The sequence below is a fragment of the Ixodes scapularis genome, unplaced genomic scaffold, assembly GCF_016920785.2.
Source record: "Ixodes scapularis isolate PalLabHiFi unplaced genomic scaffold, ASM1692078v2 PGA_scaffold4__175_contigs__length_147842914, whole genome shotgun sequence".
NCBI lineage: Eukaryota > Metazoa > Arthropoda > Arachnida > Ixodida > Ixodidae > Ixodes > Ixodes scapularis.
This window is the reverse complement of record NW_024609879.1, coordinates 44689706-44716623: the sequence shown is the minus strand read 5'-3', so window position 1 is coordinate 44716623 and position 26918 is coordinate 44689706. Positions and strand designations below refer to the sequence as shown.

General features: G+C 44.8%; 1 protein-coding gene across 1 annotated transcript in view; it reads left to right on the top strand.

The window, feature by feature from the left end:
• Nucleotides 1-1382: 1382 nt before the first annotated feature.
• The window catches only part of LOC8029197 (venom metalloproteinase antarease-like TtrivMP_A), a 60162-nt gene continuing 34626 nt past the window's right edge, over nt 1383-26918 (top strand). Inside the window, exons 1-3 of the mRNA XM_042293227.1 lie at nt 1383-1443; nt 14562-14734; nt 23166-23258. Of these exons, the coding sequence (XP_042149161.1) occupies nt 1383-1443; nt 14562-14734; nt 23166-23258 (327 nt within the window). The remainder of the gene's footprint in view (nt 1444-14561; nt 14735-23165; nt 23259-26918) is intronic.

Here is a 26918-nt window from a genome sequence, read left to right as displayed (position 1 = left end):
TCTTAAATAGGTTTATGAAGTTAGTTATGAAGCGGGTGCATAAAGTGGTGTGACGGTGCACCTTTGAATTGGGTGAATCTGTGTTTCCTTCGAATTCAGTGGGTGTAGAAAATGTGTGGCAGTAAACTATTGAACGGGGTGCTCCTGTGTTCTCTTTGAGAGCAGTAGATGTAGAAAGGGGAGTAATGGGGTCCACTATTGGGGGGAGGCGGGGGGAAGCGGAGTGCATCTGTGTTTCCTTTGAGTGAGGCGGGTTTATGAAGCGGTGCAATGGTACACCTTCGAATGGGGTGCATCTGTGTTTCCTTTCATTGGGTGTAGAAAGAGGTGTAGCCGTACACCATTGAATGGGGTGCATGCACCTATGTTCCCTTCGAGTAAGATTTCTGTAGAAAAAAGTGTACATATACACCACACCAATGGCTTTACACATGCTCCCATATTTGGGGTGCACAAGTATTCCCCCAAAGGGTGTAGTATATGCGACAAGCACTTACACCACGTATGGGGGTGGTACTCCATGACACCCTTTTTTTAGAGTGCAATGCGAAGATTTTGGCCTCAAATAAGTCCTTCCGAAAGTTGTGAAACCTCATTTTGTCGTCACCAATAACTTCCACATACGACGATCTTGCGACAAGAATGTTCAGAGTATTCACAGCCCACCTAGGGACAATCTAGAGAGCATTGACTCTAACGCGGCGTAGGGATGTAGGGACAGGCGGGCGCGACGTTATCAGTGCAACCATTCAATCGGCTGGCGCTCTAATGAAGCTCGCAACAACTTTGTGCTTCACAATCTCGCTGGAATTTGACCACCGAGAGAGTTTGATTGATTGACATGTCGTCCCGCATGACGCCATCATCGCGAGAGTTCAATGGGCAAGCTCTGCGGACTTTGGCCCCAACTTTGTGTTTACCGAGTTTAGCGACCTTAAAGTTTGCACGTCACAACAGTCATTAGTGAAGGAATAAAATATATTTTTTTAAACAGCTGCAGGACTTCCCATCACCTTTAGTCTAACGAAAGTTGTGAGATTACGTTGACTTTTGCTGACGTTTAGCTGGTTGTTATTTGCTTGAGTAGAATCCTAGGATATATTTTGCTCATCGAAATATAAGTACCTACAAGCTAGCTGTTGCTAGAATTCGTATATGACTGCCTCGTGGACAAAGTTCAATGACCATCGAAATAAATAAGTAACTAAAGAAAAAATAGAAAGAAAGAAGACAAACAAACAAAAGACGTAGCTTTTTGGCTGACGTCATTTTTTGTTCTTGCATGGCGAACGCGCCTGTTGAGAAAGTTCACTGAAAGGTCCGACGTTTGGTGTGGGGTATATCACTGAGTGCAAGAAGTTCAGAAGGAGTTTCCGAGCGACATGTTGTGGCTCTATGTGTTGGTGGTTATTCTGTCAGCGTCGTTGGACCTCACTCTCTCAGGTAAATATTTTATTTATGAACAACCTGCAATTTATTGGTTTTTCTCACTCTACTTGAAGCCTTCCTGAAACGCTTCAATCATCTCCAGTCATCAATGTGAAAGCAGCTTGGCTTTTCTTGAACTCAACATTGAAAGGTGGATGCCCTCGGTAAAAAGCAATACTTCAAAATAGTACGAAGTGTGCATTTTTATGAAACACTTTGCAAAATATACATATAGCAGATATTTTGTTTCCTAATAGAATAATAAACATATGCTTTTAGTATGCACACTTTAGTTGCAATGCAGGTCGGAACGTGAACCGCACTTCCAAAAGACGGTGTACAGTGAAACTATGTAAAATGTACGCATAAGTATATTAAATACACTTCAAGTGCACCTTTTGTTCAGTAGAACTAAGAAACAAAAGTGAATTTATTTTGTAAAGTGTTTTTGTTTTACCAAGGGCATAAATTCAAGACATGTTTATGATAAAACAAAATAAAACTATCCATAGTCTGTTAACGAAAAGGAATTCAAAGGAAACTCCACCCACTTTAGTTTTAACCTGTCACAAACTGAAGTAGAATTGCAGGCGACTACAATCCAAACAGTACTATATTCTCAGAAAAAAAAGGAAGAAAAAAGGTAACAATGGCGCAGTTTCCTCCCTTCTACTGACACGCCCCAAGCGGAGACGAAAAAAAGGGTTAAACGACACGTTGTTGTCCTCCACGCAATCGGGAAAAAGGTTTCGCCGACCCACCTCATCTTCCTTCGGTTTCGTTTTTCAAGCACGTCGCGCGCGTTGTTTAATAAATGTTGTTGAGTTGACTGAGCTTCAGCGGCAACAAAGGCCGACTGCAATTCTGATTCCACCAGCAGAACATCGCGGTTGCATTGGCGTTTTTACCAAAAATTTTGTGAAACGAGCAAAAACATCAGTTAGAAATTGCAAAGTTCTGGAGCAGTGCCGGAAGCGGAACATACACTGGGCTAAGGTGGCCACCTCCGAGTTGTGGAGTCACGTTAGGGACGTTAGGGAAACCGCGGAAACTGCGTCGAAGACAAGCAGGTTTTACTGCCGAGTGCCAATCGGCAATCAACGGGGCTTTGCATTTCTGCGTGTCAGCAACATAGCAGCAACCTCGCGATGGCAGTGTTGTATGAATATGCTCTTTGAATATATTCACCTGATGCTCGTTGTACTAATAAAGTAAATATAGGTGCCCGAATGCAAAGGTGGCGTGAGAAAATGTAAATCGTTTTTATCACATGAATTAGGTGGTATTTAGCGGTACCTAGCCTAGCGACTTGCAACTACACTGCTTGACCGTGCCATCTCGTGGCAAGCACTTTAACCTTCCTTTACTTTTCGCGGTAGCATGTACGAATTAGCGACGTAGGCTGCTTCGAAATTGATATATATTTGGAAAGCGGCTTTTGGTTTTGCGAATGGTTTACCACTCGTCAGTGGTGTGTGGTGCTGACGAAGGAATTGCGGCTTGAAGGATAGCAAAGGTAAGACGTAAAGTGCTCGAAGTAATTTGGCATCGGTTGTCTTCGTTTAACATCGCAGTTTTGAAGACGAGAAGATTGAGTGACTGCTTTCGAAACGGAAGTTTCCTACCGGCGTGGGAAGCTGGCTTCGGAAATAAATGCAGTTCAGGGAAAGCTCCTGTTACGCTTTTATTGGCGGCTCCTTTCGCTGCGTACAATAGAAGTATCATCCTCGTTAAGCCTTATTGAGCTTGATTTGCTGGATTCGGGGCCGCCATAATGATAAGCAGGCGACGGAGGAACTTTCTGAAGAAACACAGGTTACAAGACCGTTTGCCTCTTTAGGGGGGACTATATAGATCTCTTTTTTTAAGAGTGTAGTTTTACACGGAAGTTGTGCAGCGGTTGATGACTATATACATTTCGAGGCACATAATTCTTATGATTACGCTAAATCCAATTAAAAGGAAGGACCTCTCGAAAGCCTTATAAGTTGTAATGACTACTTTCGCTGACCCTGTCTTTGAGAGAGGGTGAATGCGGTTGGTCGTATTTTAGCGACCACCCGCTGGAGGGCAGTAGCCTTGACTTTTCCAGCCGTGGGGGGTCGAAAGCTAATTCAAAACGATCTTGAACTTTTAAAAGTTTGGATGACTATACGATTACGGAAAGATTTTACTGCTTACAAAAAATGGCGCGTCTCTGGCTGCGTTGCATTTTTACTTTCGATTAATATCATTCGGTCAAAAGTCAGCGCTCTTTTTGTGTATTTTTTTTATTTCCCTACCGCATTTTTAGCGCTCTTTTGTTTTTCTTCTCTCCTAAATCTATCTGGCCAGCTACAAAGGCTCAAGGCGTTGCTACAATCCTAAAAAGAAAAACTAAATTAAAAATATCTTTGAACTTCGAAAGGAGTGCAAACTGCTCAAGTCGCTCAGGTCACATAGTATCATGCGATACGGGCACCCGTTTGAAACGGGTACCCGTTTGTGACGATACGGTCAACACAGGACACGCATAGAAGTAGCCCGTGAGGCTTTTTTTGATATCAAATTGTTTAGAATAGCTCGGATAGGAGAATGCCCTGCAGGGGTGCATATCTTTGAACTTGACGGGTCTGTATAAGCAAAAATGAACAAAAAGTTGAAATGACGAAGCGACCAATCTATTTGCGCTCTGCATACTGCACGAGTTAAAATTTCAAACCAGTTGGCCGCGGAGAGGAGTGGTGTTGTTTCGGTTCGAACTGTGGAGATCTGAACGCTAGAAGGAACCGGGCGAGGAGGCCGACCGCCGAACCGCATCCCCGTGGTCTCTTGCGGCACGCCGCAGGAGATCTCGTTGAGTCTCTACGAGGAGTTCAAATGCTTGCTGCACCCCCTGCCCGCTGTTCTAGAAAGTAAGCACACGGACGCAAATATATGGTGAGACACTTTAGGTGCGTATTTCTCCGATAACATACACTCACAGAAAAAAAGGGGTATATTTTTACACCCCTTGTCAAATATACGACACCCCAGAACTACAGTTCGACGTACCGCGCTGATGTCGAACCGTCGTTCCCAACTTTCACAGGCGGTTTGATAGCCGAGTGGTACAACTTATTGAAATAGCTAATGTACGTGTTTCTGACTACAAAAAAAGTAATCGAGGTTTTCTTGGTATTACTACAAAGCCTCATTGTTTCTTTTCTGTAGCCTTTGATACGTATTTTAGCTATTTAATGAGGTATATCTCACCGTCCTCAAGCACCTCGTAAAACGTTGGGGCTGCCTGTGCAACGTCGGGGCGCTGTACGTCGAAATGAAGTTTTGGGGTGTCGCTTAAGAGGCAAGGGGTGTAATACCCCTGTCAGACGGCAGCTAAAATGACATTTACACCAAATGACATTCAGTGTAAATGTCATTTAGGCACTGCCACACGGCAACTCAAATGGCATTTAACGTAAATGCCATTTCGGGTAAACAGAGTTCCCCAAACTCATTTACGGCTCGCAAAGCGTACTCTCGATGGCAGCGCTCGACACATATTACGGGATTGTTTTAAAAAAAGAAGGCATATATTACGGAAACAATTTTTACATCGTTTTAATTACGAAAATAATTTCTTTAACGCGTATTTCGCACGCACTTTACGTTCCTAATTGTTTAACCTACTCACGACTCCAGCAACTCCAGTTACCCAGTAGGCCTAATGGCTCTGAACCGCTGAACTTGTCGCGTGCTCGCCTCGGTCGGCTCTCGGTTCGTTGGTTCCACTTGCGATGCGCTCCTCGTTTACGCGTTTTTACGATATCGGAAGGAGCGCCTGCCGACAAAAAAAGGCGACCTGTCCCGCAAGATGTCGGTACTCAAACTATGTGAGACGAGCACCTCGAATGGTCTTCGGTAGCAGAAGCGGAACGGCGGGTTCTGCACCGGCCTACGGGCGATTTGAGAAGCCCTCCGTTTCCTCAAGATATACGTCGCGCTCCATCACAATACCGAAACCTCAAGGAACATTTTTGGGTAAGATATAACTTTAACGGTGGGCATAGCCAACAGGAGCACGCAAAACAATTATCGGAGCGGACGGCCGCCTAGTATTCGTTTTGTGTGTGTGGGTCGTCGCAGCACTGCGCACCTCGAACGAGTACTGCGTACCTCGAACGAGTTCATTGCACGGCCGGCTTGGTCGTGGTTCATACTAGCTGACTTCGCCTAGCAGCGTTTTAAATTTCGCGTTTGTTGCTCTGGCAACAGCTTGCGAAGTTGGCTGAATCTTTACTTGGCTGCCGCGAAGTAGAGATTCTAGGAAGAATGCAATACGACAAAAAAAGTTTACTTTTCTTTAAGTGGTACAAATCTTGTAAATGCCCTGTTCTAATAAACGTAGTGTAGGTATTCGTCACCCTGACTTTCGACCGGCTTTTACATTCCCATTGACATCCTCCAAAAAGAAATAAAAAGAAATGCTGCGTGAAGTCAGTCTCTCAATGTTTCTATTTCTAGCTTTCTTTGATGGTGGATGATCCCATACTGTTTCAAAGCGAAATATGTTACGTGTGTTTACATGATACGTGCACAATTTTATTCCAAAACATCCTAAAAATTGTTTAATAATGCATTGCATATATACATTGAGTACAGTTGCTGCACAGCTGCTACTTGAGATATTTACGTGTTCCAGAAAACATCTGCTGCTGGGGGCCACCATAGAAGTAGGCAAAGTAGTGAGCTGGCTACATTACAAAGGAATTTACAAGTTCCTAAGATCACTGTCTCTAAATAAGTGGCAGTTTCTTGCAGCCATGGCCACTTTTGTGACATTCTCCTCACTTGTTTTCAGACGTGCAGTGTAAAAGTATCGCAGAAAGCAACCTGGGTGAGGTACCTTCTAGAAAAGCAGCAATAAAATAATTGTGTGAGGCTGACGATGGCAGTCCAATAGCCAGCATCAAGGCTGTCACTGGTATTGACGCCAAGATACCTGAGACTAGTGGCAATGTCAGTGATGATGCCACAAGTACCAGAACAGGCCGACGAAGCAGTGGTATAAGGGCCGGCACAAACAGTAATGTGCAGCTGAGCTGACAAGAGTGAAAAGGAAAAGGCCACATAGCCATAGAAGCTGTTTCGGCTCGTTGAAGCAGCCCGACATGCCCCACTAGAGCACTCAGAAGATGCGAGTCGCAGTAGCAGTGCCACGAAATGTTGGAGAAGCAACTGCTCGCATTGCGCAGAAGGTCGAGTGGGTAACTACATTCAGTAAAGAAGGCGGTCATCGTCTTTAAGGCGTTACAGAGTGCAGACCACCACGTTTTTACCCTTATCGGCTGACTTGGTTACGAGGTTAGTGCTGTTTCGAAGGGAGTTTAGAGCGGTAACTTCTTGTGGGGTTGCGTTGCGGTATTTATAGATTAGTTTGCTAGAGGAGTTGGCAAGAATGCTACGACATGCTTTGATTGAACTGTCAGTTTCAGGGTGTTTGGCGGGAAGCAGGGTCCAGATAGTAGTCTTTGGGTTAATGGTGTCGAACATGGTGCGATTAAAGTTAGACGGATGCTGGGTGAAGTGGGCATCTAAAAGTAGGCATCAGAAGAATTGTTTGCTGTCCACATGTAAAAACAAAAAAAGGGTAAGGTCGGCTTTGAAGTGCAGGAACGAAGAACGGGCCCTTCGATGAGATAACGTGTTCAGGGGCAGTGAGGGGTAAATCGTCTCGTATGGTGACATCATCAATGCGTTGGATGGCAGCCTCATCCTTTCGGGGCAAGAGAGTGTATAGTTTCCTTGATTTACAGGTGAGACCGAGCCTGGGTATGGAGGGATGGAACGTAAAGATGAGGGGGTTTCGGAATGGTTGCCACATACTGGACGGGATCGTAAGTTGGGCTGTCGATAGGAAGTTGGGGCGGGTGCTTTAGAAATAACTGTAGAGTCTTCGAGGTGGGAAGTGGTTTCCATGATTAGTTTGCCGAGCCTGGGTATGGAGGGATGGAACGTAAAGATGAGAGGGTTTCGGAATGGTTGCCACATACTGGACGGGATCGTAAGTTGAGCTGTCGATAGGAAGTTAGGGCGGGTGCTTTAGAAATAACTGTAGAGTCTTCGAGGTGGGAAGTGGTTGCCATGATTAGTTTGCCGAGCCTGGGTATGGAGGGATGGAACGTAAAGATGAGGGGGTTTCGGAATGGTTGCCACATACTGGACAGGATCGTAAGTTGGGCTGTCAATAGGAAGTTAGGGCGGGTGCTTTAGAAATAACTGTAGAGTCTTCGAGGTGGGAAGTGGTTTCCATGATTAGTTTGCCGAGCCTGGGTATGGAGGGATGGCACGTGAAGACGAGGGGGTTTCGGAGTGGTTGCTGCATACTGGAAGGGATCGTAAGTTGTGCTTCGATGGGACGTTAGGGCGGGTGCTTTAGAGATAACTGTAGAGTCTACCAGGTGGAAAGTGGTCTCGATGATTAGTCTGCTGAGCCTGGGTATGGAGGGATGGAACGTGATGATGAGGGTGTTGCATGGTGGTTTAGATCTTGGTTGGGGAAATGGAGCGTTGTGTCGCGAAATGTTAGAGACGCGACTGCTCGCATTGCACAGAACGCTGAGTGGGTAGCTACTTTCAATAAAGAAGTCGGTCATTGTCTTGAAGGGGCACTCAGGTGGATTCTGAGATCGTCTATTTTATGTTATAACTCAATCTATGAACTCTAAGCATCCTAAGAAACCGGAAATTACATACAAGGGCGGTCAATCTCGCTATTTAAAATTCTATTAAAAATTGCGGCATGCCCTCCTTTCTGCGCTGTGGCGCAGAACGCCAGAGGGTGCCATCGGACGGGAAGGCAACAGGGGAGGGCACATGACAGCCAATTACGAATAATGGCTTCCCGGCACACTAAATTTTCAAACATGTGCGCCTTTGAAAAATCAGTCCGCCGAGAAGCCGTCACTTGCGACTGGCTGTCGCGTGCCCTCCCATGCTGCCTTCCTGTCCGGTGGCACCCCCTGGTGTTCTGCGCTACGGCACAGAAAAGGTGGCGTGCCACAATCTTTAATTGGATTTTTATTATGAAAATCGGCTGCCCTTGAATGCTATCTTGGGTTCTTTAGGATGCTTAAAGCCCATAGATTGAGTTATGCCATTAAATAGACAATCTCAGAATCCACTTGAGTGCCCCTTTAAGCTGTTGACGGAAATCAATGTCGTTGCTGCAAATCCTACAAAGGCAAAGGATCTGCAGCCTCAAACGCCTTTTTGAGCTCCAGCACTGGTTTGCCCAGGGGACGACGCTGCACCCTTTTATCCAGGACACCACACACCAGACGGTCCCATAGCATGGCTGACAAGGTCTCACCAAAGTTGCAGTGTTCGGAGAAGCGGCGTAGGGCGGGGACGAAATTCGAGATGCTTTCTCCAGGCTGTTGGCTGCACTTATAAAACGCAAAGCACTGAACAATCACTGACAGGCACGGTGTGAAGTGGGCGGTGAGCTCCAACACAATGTCCGCATAGGGAGTCCACTGGCACACACAACGAGCATACGACGGAGTAGATTGTCAGTCCACAAACGCTACACGAAACTGCGCATATTGGGGACTCCTCGACGATGTTGAGCACAATGAAGAAAACGTTTAGTCGCTCCTGGTACAGGGGCCATGTTTCAATCTTTTTGGGTCGAACTCTTCGAGATGTCTCAGCCGCCCTTTGATGACAACGTTAGGCTCGTCTTTTTTCGCCATATGCTCTCGTCGTTGCCAAGTTGCCACGAAGCTGTCGTTGCTCAAAAAAGTGTGGTTGCGTGCCTCGGAGTTTGAATTTCTTCATTCTCGTTGTTGCCCAAAGCTTTATTCAGGCGGCCGACTTGGCCGTGCAGAAAAGAGGAGTTAGACAAGAGACACGTGGTTTACGAGGAGTCCCCAGAATGACAAACGGTTCGGTAAAACCAGCTTGACTCGCCTTGGCTTGACTTCTGCCGACTCGCCGATGATGGCAGATGCACACACAACACTCACGACGCAAGATTCCGTTTCATTTTAAGTGCAAGATCCAGGCTTTCAATGTCGCTACCAAGCATGCACGATCATGTAGTGTTAGCATCGTTCAGGGCAACATGCTCATGCTCATAGCTTCAGCTTCACTTGCGCATGAAGTAAATGAAACCATAGCCCTTGTATCCACTCTAATTCTCCAAGTCAGTAGTAGGCTGAAATTTATCCATCACTACAAGAAGTTGGGAGTGATGCTGAGAAGTCTGGGAGGGTCGTCGCATGTACGGAATTGACTGATCGACGTGCCGTTCCCTGCAAGATGATGTCCTGGGTTGGGCAAGGTTCGAGCATGTTGGATGCTATCAGGAACACGTGGTTACACAGGATCCGTGGGGACACGGCGGTCCCATTGACTGTGGCCATATGTGCCTGGGGCGTCACTGCTTCCCGAGTGCTAGCCAGTGCCAACCTCTGGAAGATGGTCACGAAACTGCCTCAGCATCCCAACATTGAGATACTGGAACTGGTAGCAGTGGTCTAGGAGAGCCAGAAGAATCACTGTAGTTGGATAGAAACATTGCAACAGATGCATCAGTCCTCTAGGCATAAAATATCTTACACCTTAGACATATTATTCTCAAAATTGTAGATTCAATGGGGAAGCAGAGCAGTCAAAATTTCACCACACAGCTAGCTTGGAACATTTCTTGGAAACTTCACAGAATGGCAAACATTCTATAGCTTCTAAACATAGTATTTACAGTGCTAGAAGCTGGCACTCTTGTCTCGTATTTAGAAACAGTTATTCAGTCATTTTCACCTCATCAAAGATGCACAATTGGGAAGATGATCAATCCAGTTGTTTTATTCACATTAAAACGAGTTAACGAATAACTTTAGAATGCTGACAGGAGCTATATCAGTTAGTTTTGAGTGACATTCAGTAAAAGGAAGACAAGTGAATTTTTTTTATCTTTTTAATTTTGTGAGTTTGAAACAAGATTGCCTGCATTTTCTAAGAGCTAAAAAAACATGTAGGGATATTATTTCTACTAGTTCAAACATTTTTTTCTTGGTTTTCGCAAAAAAGGGTACTTACTATTTTTATTGTGCTTTGGTAGCCGCTGGTGCTGAAACTTGATGTCCCAGGTGGCATTCCTACAGCGATTCCCTATGACCTGAGGGAGTCCTGGGGCAGTTCGGTTATCCCGTGTGTGTTTAACCGTTCAGCGGTCGCGGCGGCGCTCAAGATCTTCGGCCAGTCGCGTCGGAGGGGTGCGATCACTTGGCAGTGGTTTGCCTCACGACGAGCAAGTTGGCGATGGTTCTGTCCTCCGCAGGAGAGTATAGCTTTGCAGCGCCGACTCACTTTGTCACTGGGGTGGTTAGGTGCACGCAAGTCACCTGGCGAACCAAGCACTCCATGTAACACCGACACACATTCACAAGGTGCCTGATCACGTCGCCGACATCAGCCAAACGCCTGCTTGAAGACGCAGTACGTTAGTAGGTACGGTAGACTGTCTTCAAACCGAAGCTCGCGGAATGCGTCTATGACGAAGATGATGGACGGCCTTCTCAACAGCCGGAGACGCTCGAACCAAGATCAATCCATACCGCCGTGATAGTGACGGCGGAAGCGCAATACGGCATCCAAGATCCCTCGCAGACGTAGAAGTGAACACGGCAGCCGAAGATCGAGCGTGAGGGACAGCCAGAGCAAGCAAGCACTACCGAAATTAACGAAAGAACTGTGCGAGCAAGCTGTCAGCTGTAGTGGCGGAGCGCGGGAGGCTCGGCTTACGGATCGGCTTATGACGACGTTAGGTTGGCTAATGGATTTCGCCCCACGCTTCGCTTTATTTTTTCGTCAGAAACTAGTGAGCGCAACTTTCTATCCCAGTTTTTTGTTATATTTTCTTGTCGCAGCAGACAACACACACAAAAACAAGTGTTTTGCCGTGTTAAAATTGTTTATTGACGAAAACGTGTTCTATGTGCACGAGACGAATTTGCGATCGCAATTGTAATAGACATCACTTAAATGTCATTTTAGTTGTCGTCTGGCAGGTCCCATCATGAATGTCATTTGAAAACCTGAATGTCATTTGGCGTAAATGCCATTTTAGCTGCCGTCTGACAGGGGTATAAGAATATACAATTTTTTCTGAGAGTGTATAAAAAATAAAACACTCTACTCCGTTTTACCTTACAAAGGACCGCATCGGACCCTAAAAGACATTGGAGCCGAACCAAAGCCGTTCGACTGTCACGTATTACCCTCGGGAAATGCACAGCAAAGCGCGAAGTGTTTAGTCGTGTGATACCTTTACTTCGCTGGATCAGCTGGACAACTGTAAGAAGAAACAGAGTATATTAGTAACAAGGGGAAAAGGGCTTACTTTTTAGCCCTTTTCCGGGAGTCTGGTTAAAGATGGTCGTCAGAGCGGTTCCTAAGTAGCACACGTCCTCGGCCCAGGCTTGGGCCAGACTGTCGCGAGCTGTAGCCAAATTGGCTGAAGCCTGGCCCAAGCTTGCGCCAAACTGGCCCACGCATAAGCGGGAGAAGTGTGCTATTAGGGTGGTGACATATCCGGACGGCTTCAAGTACCAACAGAGAGTCCGCAAGGGCGGGCCCGCTGATTTTCCTAATGTGGCGAAGCATCGCTATAACGAAGATAGTCAAATGTTTGATCAAACTGCTTACCAGTTTAACCAAACAAGTCAGCCGTTTAATATCGATTCGCCACACATCTATGTGGTGTGAATAGGTCCGCATACCACTAAGCTCACCCGGGAAAGCAGTTTGATAAAACCTATGAACGGTTTAATCAAACAGGTGAGCAGTTCGTTTATACCACTAAGCGAAGGTTCAAACCGGTTACCGGAATGGCTCAACCGGTACCGGCATGAAACTGTTCGAATTTCAAACGTTGTTTACCAGTGGGAAAGCTTTGCGTCTTCCCCACTGGTAAAAACTGAACTTCAAGCAAACGTTTATCACACGTCACGAAGACGCCCCCCCCCCCCCCCCCCCTTCGTCTTTTTGATTAAATATGTAAAGAATAGGAGCTGCTGGGTTGAAAGATATTTCATAATAAATTAGGCACAAAAATATTTTCAGAAATGCAGACTTTAAAAAAGACAAACAGGCTGGTGTTTTACTTGCGAAAGATCTGGGAAGGACGCAATATTGGCCTAAACACCGGAGTACTTGGGTAGGGCGCACCTAAACTTGTTGGCCTAAGGAAATAAGAATTTCGTGTTTTTATACTCGCCGGGGAAGTGATGATGGCCTCTGTATGCGTGACGTAGCAATTTGGAGTACTCGTTTGCCTAAAGAAGTGAAATTGAATTTGGTGTGAAATCCCAGTTTTGTTCATGGTCTGCTTACAGGCGCTTTTAAGTCTGGAGGAAATATCCGTTTTCTTCATTGAGTATCTCAGTCGTCAGCAATGTCTGATATTTGCCGAGCTTCACGCCTATGCTGATTTGATGTGAACACAAATAATAAATCAATTAATTAGAAGCTCCAAAAAATGGATAAGGAAAACCTGGGTGTCAAGATTCAAGCAAGTTATTAAAAACACACACATACATAACAACTTACAGAGGACAGAAACATTACGGGCAGCTAGACAAATAAAATACATACAACAATCACTCACACTCAAATTGCAGATAATAATCCGCGTGTGTGAATTGTCAGCGTCAAAGTACCCCAATGAAAAAAAAACAAAAAACCCCAAAGACATATGGTTCACTGTGAACATCACGACAATGACAAAATATGCTTTTTATAACTTAATAACCCTCCATTCCTTGTAAATCTATAGTAGTTTTATAGCATTCAAATAATTTTTAATTCTATGGGCGGAGTTTTAGAGTGATTGTTATATGTCAGTTGTGTACTTTAAAACAACGTGAGAGTGGAGTCACAGCAAAATGTGCAACGATTATAAATTTGTATGTGAAAGACTAGACAAGTTTGATACATCTCATCTATGCCTCAATTCGAAGGAAGGAAAGATCAGTGGGCCAGTGTGGTAGCGCAACAAAACTCCGAGCACGTGGAGCCTCACGCTGCAGAGTCCAAAGTTCCCTCTGCTAATTGAAATCTGGATGAGCATTGCACTTTAGTGAGGTCGCGTTTCATTACTGCGTGATACACATTAAAGCTAGGTGGAGTACTGCACCGGATAATTCTCTCATCTAGAGCGTAAACACTGTCGCTGCACCTCCGCACCTCAAATAGAGACTAACGTTACGCTGTCTAATCACTACCGGCCAATGTATATATATATATATATATATATTCATTTCGAAGAGTTTTTGGTTTTGGAATTTGTTGGCTTGAGTTTACAATAGAAACATTCTAATAACCTAGATATTGAGAAGTGTTCACTGAGCGGTCAACTGTATGAAAAGTTGAATTAAAGCTTGTAGGCACTTTGGGGTCTGAAAAAATTAGCTGCGCAAAATGTATTACAAATACAACAAATCGGCTTTCTTTGGTATTAATAAAGGCCAAGTAATATTACACAAACAAAGCCTAATCGTTCTTAGCTAAAGAAGATGCTCACACATTAAAAGGAATGCATGCTGTACGCATTCGATTTTTGAGGGAATTTGTTTTATAGACGTCCACGTCACCGACGCGTACACTAGCTGAAAACGACTGTGCGAAGAGCAGTGAGAGAAAAACGACATGCGTTCTTGAGTTCCCACCACCCTTTCAGGTTAGGGAGAACGGAGAATCACGCGAACACTTTGCCATATACGTTAACCCTCCCCCCCCCCCCCCCCCCCCACACACACACGCAAACACAAAAAAAAAAAAAAAAAAAACTGGCAGAGGAGCTTAAGTGCTTAAGTAAAAAAGACAGCGTGGTTGCAGTGGGAGGTAAAAGAGAAACTGCAACAGCTTATGAAGATTTAATTTGAGTTCTTAGTACCGAGTGAGGCTGTCGTAAATACAATTTTGGACATAAACGATACTCTTTTTTTTTGTCGTGATATCATTCCTAAAACGACTTGTTTATTTTGACAAATTTTAGGTTTCTATTTATATTGTGGTTGTCAGACATCAATAGTTTAGCCTTTCGGCTATCTAGGATGTCCGAATCGGAACCATAAAGTTGAGTCTCTTATGCGTTTAAACACCAGGGCCTACGGCGGAGCGGGTTGTTTATCCTCGGCTGCTACAAGCGAGAGGAGCGAATGGTGAGAAGTTGCTTCACATTCAAAATGGACTGACGCTTCACTTGGAAAAGACCTCTGTCTTGGCCGAGAACTTCACCATCACCACATTCGAAGGCGGAAATCAAATTCATTCCACGGTAAGCGTTATTTTTCTGCATTGTTAAGAGTTATCAAAATAGTTTGTGGAATTGCTTCGATGTGCACGTTGACACGATAGGCAAATTCACCTAGGAAGCGCTATCTGACAAAATATGAAGTCTTTTCATAGAGTAGCTGTTTAAGAATAGTCGCCTATCCAGACAGAGTTGTACGGATTTCGAATTCAATTGTTTGGGTAAATGGCACTAAGGAACATACAATATAAATATAATTTGCAGTGTGCATGCCATACACTGATAGACTTTCAAGCAGTGAATGATTCCTGTTTAAAGGTCCTACCAAACTTACCCGCCCAGAAGCAATAAAAAAAAAAAATCCTTGCCCTTCCCCTTTGTCCAGCGGCATATTGGTTGTTGCGAAAATGTGTTGGGCAGCAACCAGCGCGACGCATTTTATGTTTTCAGTGCAGGGGAAAGTGCATGCTAACGCTCGGGCTGTTTTTGTCAGAACTATCGGCGGAATAAACAGAAGTGAGCCAATCTCTATACGCTATTTAAAGAAAACCCAGCAAACGGTAAGAACGCTATAACCCACAGGAAACTAAATGTCAGGGCACGTGATGACGCTCTGTTCGGGCACTCTCCTCTGACGAAGAGCGTACACGTGGCTTGCTTCGGCGGCGCTCTGATTGGCTCACGGAGAGAACCGCGTTTGCCCTTTGCCAAGTTACTCCAAAACTGAGTACACTCGCTGAAAAAATCCGAAAGTCCAGGACTAGACGAAAAAGACTACGTTTTCCTGTGGCAAAATAATTTTTGCACATGTATTTAGTTTATATCTACAAAAACAGCAGCGCCGAAGCATTTACATGTATATGGCAGGAGAGTGGGTTATATATATATATATATATATATATATATATATATATATATATATATATATATGTATATATTATTAGAACACAACAATTTATGCAAACATCGGAAATAAATTGTTTTGCAAATAACGCAACTCATTAACACATAAGAAAAACAAAAATTCCAATAAAGTAAATATAAAAATATATCAAAATCAAAAAGCTCACATTAGCAGCCCTTAAAAGGAAACACAAAAGTTCCAAAATATTAGAAAACAATAAAATCACAGATAGCGCACGTCGTTTTTGTACAACAGCAGCCAAGGAAGTAAGTCGAGAACATAGAGAAATAATAAAAAAGAAACAAAGGATTCACTGCCAGTTGGAGCACTATCTGCAGCAGATTATTCCTCTGATATATTGCTCTTGGAAAGAGGACCTTTTGTAGTACGTCGGACATTTTGTTTCACTCGTTTTGTCGCTATGTTTCCTCTATTTTAGATTAATAGGGTGTTAAGATGTATTTAGTACGCACCTTTCTTTAAAAAAATATTTTCTTAATGTGGCTTGGCGTCGCAGTATCAGCTTGTTTTATACAGAACACGGGGTCTAGAAAATACTGAACAGGAGCAAGTGATACGTCACAGCATTCTTTTCCAATGCTCTAGGAGACTCACAGTATATAAAACAAAGAACTAGGATGGACGGGTTCGAACGCCGCGCCTTCTCGCGGGAGCCGTACGAGAGGCTAACTCGGCCATGCACGCGACAGCATACGTATTGTATTAACCGTGGCAGGAATTCCGAAAAGTTTAAGACCACTGAAAGCAATAGCTAATCCAAGCTTTAATGATCGCACAGCTTAGCATTTTAAGATATGTAAAGATTTTCACCTAATACGTGCCTTTAAATCTGCACTTATGATGCACAATATTTTGATACCTAATTCCCTTTTACCATCTAATAATGTTTCGCAATCGGGTAGGGTCGCTAGAAATGATCTGTTGAACAATTTCAATTTTAAAAATTTTAGCGATAACGACTGATGCAATGCGCGGCAAATCAAATATCGAGACCCAATTGGAGATACCGAGTGTATAGTAGGTGAGGAGCCCAGCGCGGCCCTTGCCGACCCACCCTCCCGCACTCTTTCACCAGCGCTGGCCTCTTTGTTTCCACCGACACCGACGCCCGCGACGCTGTGTACTCGTTTTTATCTACCCATTTTGACTGTTCGTTTATTTCTGGGACAAGTTTGACGATTAAAGCTTGATTTTCAGTGTAGGCTTGTCGAAACTCTTTCCGTCCTCGACAATATTCCTGGCTGGAAGCAATGATACGAGACATGGAACTCGCCACTTCCTTTGTTTCTTAAAGGGGTAGTGCAACAATTTTAACGGTGAAATAATTTGCTGTTTCTATTTTATTGTTTGTCTAAACAAAAGTTTAAAAAAATATTTTTCCCGGAAAATTACTATTTCGTTGTAAAAGCGCAAAAAAAAAACAAATTGGTAGCAACCTTTGTCTTTAAAGTCTTATAATGAATGAAATGCGTTATAGCGAATTGGCGTGTCACGAGGCGCATATTTTTCCGCTAAATTTAGTGGGAAAACGATGATGGTATAGGTCACGCGACGTCAGGTAACGTGACGTCGATTTCCCCCGCTAAATTTAGATGGGAGACTGAATTGGTGTCTAGGTCAGAAGACGTGAATCTTCCCTCTAAATCTAGCGGATAACTGAATTGGTATAGAGGTCACGGGATGTCAGTTTCTCTGTAAATTTAGAGGGGAAACTTAATTAGGCTTGGGCTACAAGACGTCAATTTTCGAGTTAAGTGTAGTGGGGAAACTGAGCTGATGTATAGGTCACGTGACGTCAATTTTCCGCTAAATTTAGCTGATAAGCTGGATTCGTGTATAGGCGTGCTGATGTCAATTCCGTCGCTAAATTTTGCGAGAAATGCACGGCGGATCGATGGTCGGAAAAAAAATTTGGGATTGGGGGCAACGGCAAAATAGGATTTCATGCCTTTATATAAAAAAAATAGTTATTTCAAGGAAGTAGAGGGGCTTAGAGTGATAAACCGGAAGTTCGGAAGTGGCACCCCCCGGTTGCCGCCATGTTTTACGCAAATGTGACCACTCGTCACTTGACCTCACAAGAGCCATGACGTCGCAGGTAAGATGGCAGCGCCCAGAGCTGGCGGATGCGAGTTTGTTCGGTGCGCGGCAGCCGTTATGTGCAGCGGCTTTCCGACGATTTCGGGCTTTTTCGTGCTCGCTGACGCAGGTATATTGTGAAAATATGAAGGAATGAGACTTTATACCCTTTTTGCGCAAGATCGCTCTGGATCATCTGGATATTAACACCTGTGAGACAGCATCAGCCGTATCGCCGTACCGGTGCTCGGATTCCGGGATGTGTTCGAGGATCGATAGAACTTTGAGTGCTTTTAGCACGAAATTTTCGCGTTCCCTTAGCTTTGTTTGAGCGTTGAAATGTCTGTGAATCGACGCGAAAGGTATACGTTGCGTTAAGGCCTAGGAGAAGTTGTTTCAGGCCTGCGTCACCGAATAACCATAGCAACTTTTAGCGAGGAAGCTCCTGCGATCTTTAACCCTTTGTGCTAATCGACGATTCTACATTCAATCGCCTTTCTTCCTCTTTTGGGGAGTGCGAAGTGCGCACTTACTTACAGCTACGAGGATGACATTTTATTGAGTGTGGGGATGAATAAATCGTTGCAGGCATCTGCTTCAAAGCTATTCGACTTGCAATAAGAACAAGTGTTTTCGTGTATGCATAGATTAACTGCACCTTTTTCTCTTTCGTAGAATTTATTGCAGCAATACTTTTTTTCATCAGGAGTGCATTGTATTAGTCATTCAATTATTTACTGGTTCTAATTACCTGAATAAGATGATTCATATTTGTGTTCATCCCTTGCCTGAAGAGCAGTCTTGTTGAAAAATGTTGACCATTCCTTTCGGTCTCTTCAGTAGCCTTTTTTTTTTAAAGTGTGGGTTGCCTATACTTCGTATCATTGTAACCTGGAAAAGGACAACCGCCACAGCCCCCTCGAGCCAATCAGAAAGATAGAGCGAAGGTGTGTGACAAATCTGTGCAGACGAGCACTCTGAATGACATGTTGTCATGTGCCTCTCTCCAACGTGCATATTGGCTCACCGAGACTGTAGCCTTTGGTGTTTGCCAAATTGTGACGAAACAAATTACAGTAGTTACTACTCTAATTACCCCACGCTTTCATACTTTGATCATTTGTTCGACAAGAATGTTACGTCCGCCATCACTGTGAACTCGGCTCAGCGTCTATTGGACTCGAATGCTGCATTAGCATTCGACGTGAACTGAGGCCCATTTGCGTGCTTTACGCCGAAAAAAATGGTAACAGTTGTGTTGCTTGATGGGGTTCTGCAAAGGGTCTACGTATAGGAAGTGTCCTGCTATATAACAATGCATCAACAAATACGATTAAAATATATGCTCAGAGGTGTGTTTAGGAAAAGGGGAATGAGTGCAGCCCAATGCAACAAGTCTGCCAGTCTGGTATGTCCCATTATTAATACTGAAGGGTCAGAGATGCGAGTATCCTCAAAAGGACTTGCGCTTGTGGTGAATACAATTCTTGGTGTTTAAACTCTCAAGGCGTAAAGGCAAGCGGAAATAGGTTTATCTCGTTAGTGTATCAAATATGTTTATTTCCACTGGATTACATAATTATTGATTCTTAGTTATTGGTTCCAGAACGAGTTCTTTCTGGGACAGTCTCCTGTCAGGCGTTCAGTCGTTATACCTGTGGACCTTGTTGTGGGATGACGCTCCTGGCACGTCGGTGTTCAGTTTGGTCGAGTAGCAACTTTGACCGACTGATGCCGTCTTGTGATCATACGTCATGTGTGCCCACTGACATCTGATGCACCGAAGTTGCAGGGCTGGCTTCTAATCCGCAAAAGTTTCCTGGTAGTTTTCTGCATCAATGGAGCAAGCTCGGGCATGTATTGGTTATGTGGCTGTGCCTTTTGCTGTACCGTTGACTTGATAGCTGGCAACAATGTTTGTTTGCTATCCAAGCCATTTCACTTCCATTTCGTAATGGAGATTTATTGTGCATCCCACGACCACTGCAACTTGTGCAAGTCTTGTGTGGCAAAGTGAAGTCTCGTGATGCTTGCAGCTCACTTTTGAGAGCAACCAACCATTTTATTTCTTAAGGTCACAGAGCGGCATTCTCCCTCAAAGTTGGAAATTGTGTGCTTCGTGGCGTGGACACAGATAATTAGTGTCAGCAAATTATTAGGTATTGCCCTTGGACGACAACCGACACCAAATCAACTCTCCTTGCATTGCCGCTCACCTGTTTTGTCGTGCTTACTTCCCGTCCAGATGAAGTAGATCACGAGCTTCGGGGTAATGTCGGCACCAGGGACAAAGACCGCCCAAGATAATCCTCAATCTTCTCCGGACTCTCGTCGAGACGTGGTCGAGGGTCGTTCGGCACGAACCCTTGCAGGCCAATTCATTTGTACGGGCACCTCCAGTAGACATGGTCGGCCTCATGCTGTGGTAGCAGAGTGGTTTTCGGTCGGCCATTGGCAGTACCTCCCGTTTTCCTCGGTGTACTTTGTTCAGCTCGGACCTACACTGGTTTTTCCCGATGTCGAGAATGCTTCGGCATTGGGGTGTTTCGTTGAATTGGCATTGAATAGTAACAGGTAGCCGGTGGTGGCCGTTGTGACTTTGTCGCATAAGTCGCCCTCGTTTCGTCAGATGCCGTTTCACTCGAAGAAGTCTCCAGTTGAAATGCCTGTCGAACCTCTTAAAATCTCGGCAATCAAAATTAAAGCCGGGCAACTGATGGCAGGAACTAGCTTCCTTATCTCCTCCCGGTCACCGTTGTGAATGATGTCACGGATGCCTGGGGGGCTGGCGTCGAAGTTGCAGCTGGACGACTCGAGTGTCGTCCAGCTGCAACATGTCACTATTTTTAATAGTGACATGCTCGGGCCTGCAGTGTACATTCAATGTTGGAAGCTTCATTGATATGAACCCTTCGACTTTTGTCGTGGGGTTGTGGGCAAGGCTGCTCAAGGTGTTGTCCCTCACATGAGGAACATAAGATTCTTAGCTTCTTGTCTTCTGTAGCATCAGGGTTGGCGTGGGTGCTCGATCAGAAGGAAAACATCCTCCACGAAGGTGGTGACGCTCTTGTTGGGGCAGTGTCCTGGACAGAATCAGGAATTCAGCTCTCTCTTGTCAATGTTGGCTGATGAACATGCACTTCAGCTTGACCTTGCAAACTTCCCACGACGTTAAGGAGGATTCGTGGTTCTCAAACTAGTGCCTCGCAGTTTCTTCCACGAGAAGTATAGGTTCTGCAGGAGCTGGTTGTCCATCTACCCACAGTGGCGGGCGACAGGGTCATATTGTTCAATCCAGCCCTCGACGTCTTGTGCACCTTGCGTGAAAGGGCATCGGAGTGCGAGGTGCGACGGGCATGCAAACGATGGTGGGAGCGGACGTGGTTTGCTGTTACAGGGTTGTCATTGTTGGCTTGGTCAGCTTCGGTTTTTCTGGCAAAAGACCTAATTCCGGTGGTTCTAGCTGATAGCAGCGACTGACTTGGATTTCAAGTTCTTCGTGGTGTATTTCCGAGTTTCGCCCTTGTGGTACTCGCTCGTCTTGCAATTTTGCTGCCGGGCTCGGGACAGGACTTGGTTCATGGCTCGCCGTGGGTTTAAGAGTCGGGATAATGTGCCACCCGTGTCTTGTTATCGGGCAACTCGGCTGAGGAGCCGCTAGGGTCCACACAGAGTGAAGGGCTATGGGTAATGTGCGCAGCACCTCCACCAGAACATACAATGATAGCTGAGCATGGCCTGGAACTTTCCAGAATAGTAAATATTGATAGAAAATAGGACTGGAGCAAGCATCCGAGACAATATAATAAAACAGACAAAAGAGAGTCTATCCTGGCCACTAAAGAAACTGCACTGCTTTAGCGGCATTCTGTCCGAATAAATCCTCTCCTTCGGGGTCTGGCGACTGCCGTGGACGAGCTGAACTGAAATCGATGTGAGACCACTTTTCTGGTAATGAGCCGCTGCAGACTGCCGTCGCAAAGCGGCGTGAATGGGTGGACTGAGCAGGTAACACGCGCGATGAAATGTCCATACAGCTTGCAATTCGCGTAACGAGTGTTGATGAAACTTTGGTGTCGACGAAACGTGCGACAGACCAGCGGAATCAATACCAACTGCGACACCTGTGCTCCGTGAAGGTGCACGTCTACGCCAGAACAATTTAGTAGGCAGCACAGTATCACCTAAAGCACGGCACAGGAACTACCAGCTTGAAGGCAGCTCTTCGGCGCGCCGCACACCTGTGCTCCATGAAAGTTCACGTCTACGCCGGAACAATTTGGGAGGCAGCACAGTATCATTTAGCACGGCACGGAAACTACAAGCGGCAAGGCAGCTCTCCGGTGCACCGCACAACCAAGGTGAGCCTTCGGGCATTTGAACGAAGCGACACCACGATTGCACACTGCCAAGCACGACTCACGCAATTTCCGTCGCTAAACTGTGTATCCAAATATATTGCACACGCTTTACTGCAGATCTCGAAGGTTCTGACGGTCAACGAGAGCACAGAAACGTCGCCTTAAATTTTATCCTCGCGGTATCCGAATCAATCCGAGGTGCGAGCAACGTAGGGCAGGTTGTCTCTTCAGTGGCAATAGCGCCGTCGGTCACCAGCGAAATGCACACCATTCCTCCGTATTTTCACCTTGTACCTACGTCAGACACCACGCTGAACTCTAAAGTCGCTGTCGACCGGCCTCATATGACGGCTTCTGCGTCTGAAATCAACTCGCCGAGACGAACGACAACCAACAAAGCATCCAACAAACTCCGTCCCAGCTGGGGCCAGCCGCTGCATGGGCGCTGCCATCTTTCCTGTGACGTCACGCATTTGGTTCGGTCATGTAACGAGCGGTCAACTTTGCGTACAATGGCAGCCGCCTTATGGGGGTCACTTTCGAGTGCAGACCGGAACCCCGGTTTATCGCTCTAATCCCCTCTACCTCGTTGAGTTATTTGTTGATCTGCAACTACGTGTGGCGGTTACGGGAACTACAGTAACACGCCACTGGGGGACACGCGGAAGTCAAGAAAACTTGTCCCTCCCCCTCGTTGCTACACTCAGCAGCAAGCTCTGCGGCGAACCGTCTTTTTGTGTCGATCACTCGCTGCGACCTTCGGAGATTCTAAATTCTTGAAAGCTTGACAATTACGGACGGACCGGCTGGGGTCTCTGAAGAGAGAAACCAAGGGGAGACAAGCTGGTCCTCCAGACACATCACTCAAAATGGGGCTGCCCCCCCCCCCCCCCCCCCACACACACACACTATGATATTCGATTTGGTTCATTTTTTTGAAGAAAAGGAAATCGTGTCTGTCTATAGCTAAACACACTATGGATACGTATGGATGCGTCATTAGCAGTGATGTTGATGTTTCATGAATATATGAAAATGTTTAATTGATTGATAATCTGACAGGTTTGTCTCTAACTAATGTATTTTGCAGATGAACGGGAAGAACCTGGAAAAAAACGTGTACCGAGACCGAAGCCAGGCGGCTGCAGTATCGGTCGAAGAACAGGACGGAACGTTAGAAGTGGTATGTCTTTATGTCTTAGCTTGGGACCGTTTCCCCCATTAAATCGTAATTTAATATGAATTTGGCAGATATTTACGTAAAACTATAAAGTCGTGTGTTTTCGGGGTTTAATTTGTTTTGAATTCGGGGTTGTCGTTTCGGACTTCATTTTTACTACAATATCACTGAATTTTTATGTCGGATTTGGGTGTGCGACTAAACGTCGACGATCGTCGTGGATTTTTTTTTTTGAAAAAAAGAACGTACACCGTAAAATAGTCTCCAACATAAAAAAGTGCGCGTAATGAATTCTAGAAATACAAACCGATATAGATAAAAAAAAAGAAAAAAAAAAGATAAGGGATCCGGTTTTTATAAGAACGAGCACTCGGAGATTCGAATATCTTTCCATGAGTCATTAATTGTTCTTACTAACATACAGCTCAAATACAGGGTTTTTCTGCTTTCTGGGATTTCGATAAAACCGATTCTGGGTTTAATTTTCGGAGTTTATCGGTAGTTGTGGAAAACACAGAATCCTAGAAATAACTCTTGGGTAGAATTCTCAGAATGAATGTCGTGATATTGGAATGTAAACATAAATTTGTGGATAAAAATAAGGTGCACATAAATGTCTGTCTGATAAATCGGTTAAAAATTCTAGTTATGTTTTTTTATACCTACCAGACAACATTCGTTGCCTTGACACCTTTCTTCGACTTGAACAATTAGCAATTTTTGTAAGATCAGAGATATTGAAATGTTTTACTAAAACGTCCAGTCACTCACGCTACGCTCTCCGCAATCCACTGCGACCTTCGCTATTTGTACCGTAGGAGAACGACAATTTCAAGCTTTTGTACAACGTTAGCAACCCGCTGCAGATTACAGTGTTACGAGAGCTAATCCAACGCCACTAGAATTTTTTCAGACTCGAAGACTTTCGGTAAACTAAAGTTTGTAAAGCAATTCTTTGCAATTGTTTTTATTAACGTCGCATTCTAAATAGGGTATTATTTTTTTATCGAATAAAGTGCTAATAAATGCTTGTTTTTAAGCAATATGTTTTGTTTGTAATTGAATATAAATGACGAGGAAAGGGGTCGATATGAGTAAAGGGCCAAAGTCATCGAGAGAAAATAAAAATAATCGTGTCATGTTTTGCGATCGGTCTTACTCCGCTCATTCTTACAATTCACCGAAAATGAAACGCCATGGAAATCCCTTTTATTTTTTTTTATTTAATTTACCTCAAAGCGCCCTTTCGGGCATTGTATGATACAAGGGTTTCGACAAAAATATTGAAACGATACATATCGTACATATTTGCTTAATAAAGAAGAAACAATGCAATACACCCACTCGAAAGGAATACACTCTTACACAAACAGGAAACAACGTGCCAACCAGGCTACAAAAAGAGAGAGAAAAGACCATCTTTGCACATGGAAAACAAGAAAGACACCATCCCGCGATTCATTCCATGGAAAAGTGAAACAAACGTTCACATGATGATTTGAATTCATTCTTATCTATGATATCTACAACGTGGTGGGGCAAAGAGTTCCATTCTGCAATGGCAAGCTGTAATGGCGAGTTGCGAAACTGGTTAGTGCGACAATTTGATAAACGAATTTTGTGAGGGTGATCATGTCTGGGAAAGATGCAATGAGGGGGAGGTAATAAGAGTTCCTTAAGGCTAACATTATAGTAATAAATATTGTGAATGAAGGTAAGACGGGAGACTTGGCGCCTGACTTTTAATAAAGGTAAATTAGCCCTTTGTTTCAGTGCCGAAACGCTCGTGTAAGAAGAATAGTCACTAAATATGAAGCGCGCGGCTTTGTTTTGAATTCTTTCAATTTGGTCAATCAGGTAGTCCTGGTGGGGAGACCATATGATGCTGGCGTATTCGAGCTGCGATCTGACAACGGACTTAAAAGCTAGCAAACGAGTTTCGGGAGGAGCTAAAAACAACTTCCGCCTGATGAATCCTAAAGAACGATTTGCTTTCCCAACTAAGTAGTTAATATGGTCATACCAATTAAGACTATCGGAAATAAAAACACCCAGATACTTATATTTATTTACCTTTTCCAGAGGGACACCGTTGATAGAGTAGCTGCAATTAATTGATGTTTTCTTTGTTGTCACGGTCATATATTTGGTTTTACCTATGTTAATTCGCATTTGCCACTTGTCGCACCACGAAGCAATAGAGCTCAGATCGGTTTGAACTGTCGAGGTGTCGTCTATATGTACTATCTTTTAATACAATACACAATCGTCTACGAAGAGTCGAATCGATGAAGAAATGCTAACAGGGAGATCGTTTATATATATAAGGAAGAGAAGGGGTAATAGAACAGAGCCCTGGGGCACGCCCCCAGGGCTCTGTTCTTGGGGCGTGCCCCAGAACAGAGCGGTCGGATCTGAGGGACGTGCCCCTCAGATCCGACTGCTCGCTCGCTTCCTTTGTTTGTTCTATTCTCACTACAAAAGCGGCCGAGCAGGGGGCCGCGCCCTCCACTTACAGCACCACGAATCCCAAAGCTTATAAACACCCCGCCCCCCCCCCCCCCCCCACCCCCTTTGGCCGTATTTGTCATGTCTGCCATGAATCGCTACCTCTTGCAGTCCTAGAACGGATTTGTGGCGGCTACTACTCGCAGCAGCAAGATATAATTCGCAAGTCGGAACTGCGATCGCGTAGCAGATAGAACCACTCTAGCTTCAGTCAAGAGGTGTAAAGCCACGATGACGTCACCAGCATTTTGCTAGCTCCAAACTTGTGTCATTCCCAAAGACAACATGAAAAAAAAAAGAAGAGCGGACAGTTGCACACAAAAAGGGGCGTGTGTGGGGCCATCCCTTTGGTCTTTTGTTGGTAGATTGTTCTGGCGACAAATATTTTCGAAGGTTGTAAAATGTAGGGTGCCTTCATGGTGCGCTTCGCATAGACTGATGCCAACTGCTTGTTTCCCTTTCCCACACCCTCTTCCACCACCATTTTGTTCCTCTCATTGTTTCCCCGTGTGCCGGAAAGTGGCCTTTGTGTCCATCGGTACTCCCATCCGAGGGGGAAAATGCTAATCCTCCCTCCGTGGGTTCCACAATGCTGCTCCGAACTTGTGAGATAAGGTGCTTGTTTCCGGGAGGGCTATAAGCCCCACGGATTATCGCCGAAAACCAAAATGGCTGCTGGTTTGTCAGCGAGTGATATTACAAAGGGTGGCATCACCCTAGCAAAGCGCACATGAAGGCTCCGTAGTAAAATGTATTTGAGATACTGGGTACAAGATAGTGAGAAATGTAATTAAGATAGAGTAGTAAATACTGTACTTCAAATATTTTTGCAAGGTGCCGATACACTACCAAAAGTATTTAAAATGCAGTATCTTGAGTCGAGTATTTAAGATAGGCGCAAGTCTGGCTAGATTACGTCTTATCGTCTTTTGAGTCTGCGATGTCTCTCTGAGGCTGTGGCGGAGCAGCCTCGCCATGAATAATCAAAAGCCGTGTGCACAAGCACTTGGACGCCACCAAAGTTAGATAAAGAGCTGCCACAAACCGCACGTCAGGGTTGCTAAACTTGTCAAACACAAAGTTGGGGCCAAAGTTGACGGAGCGCACCGATTTGCCTATCACGACGATGATTTCGCGCGTTCTTCGTCGACGTCC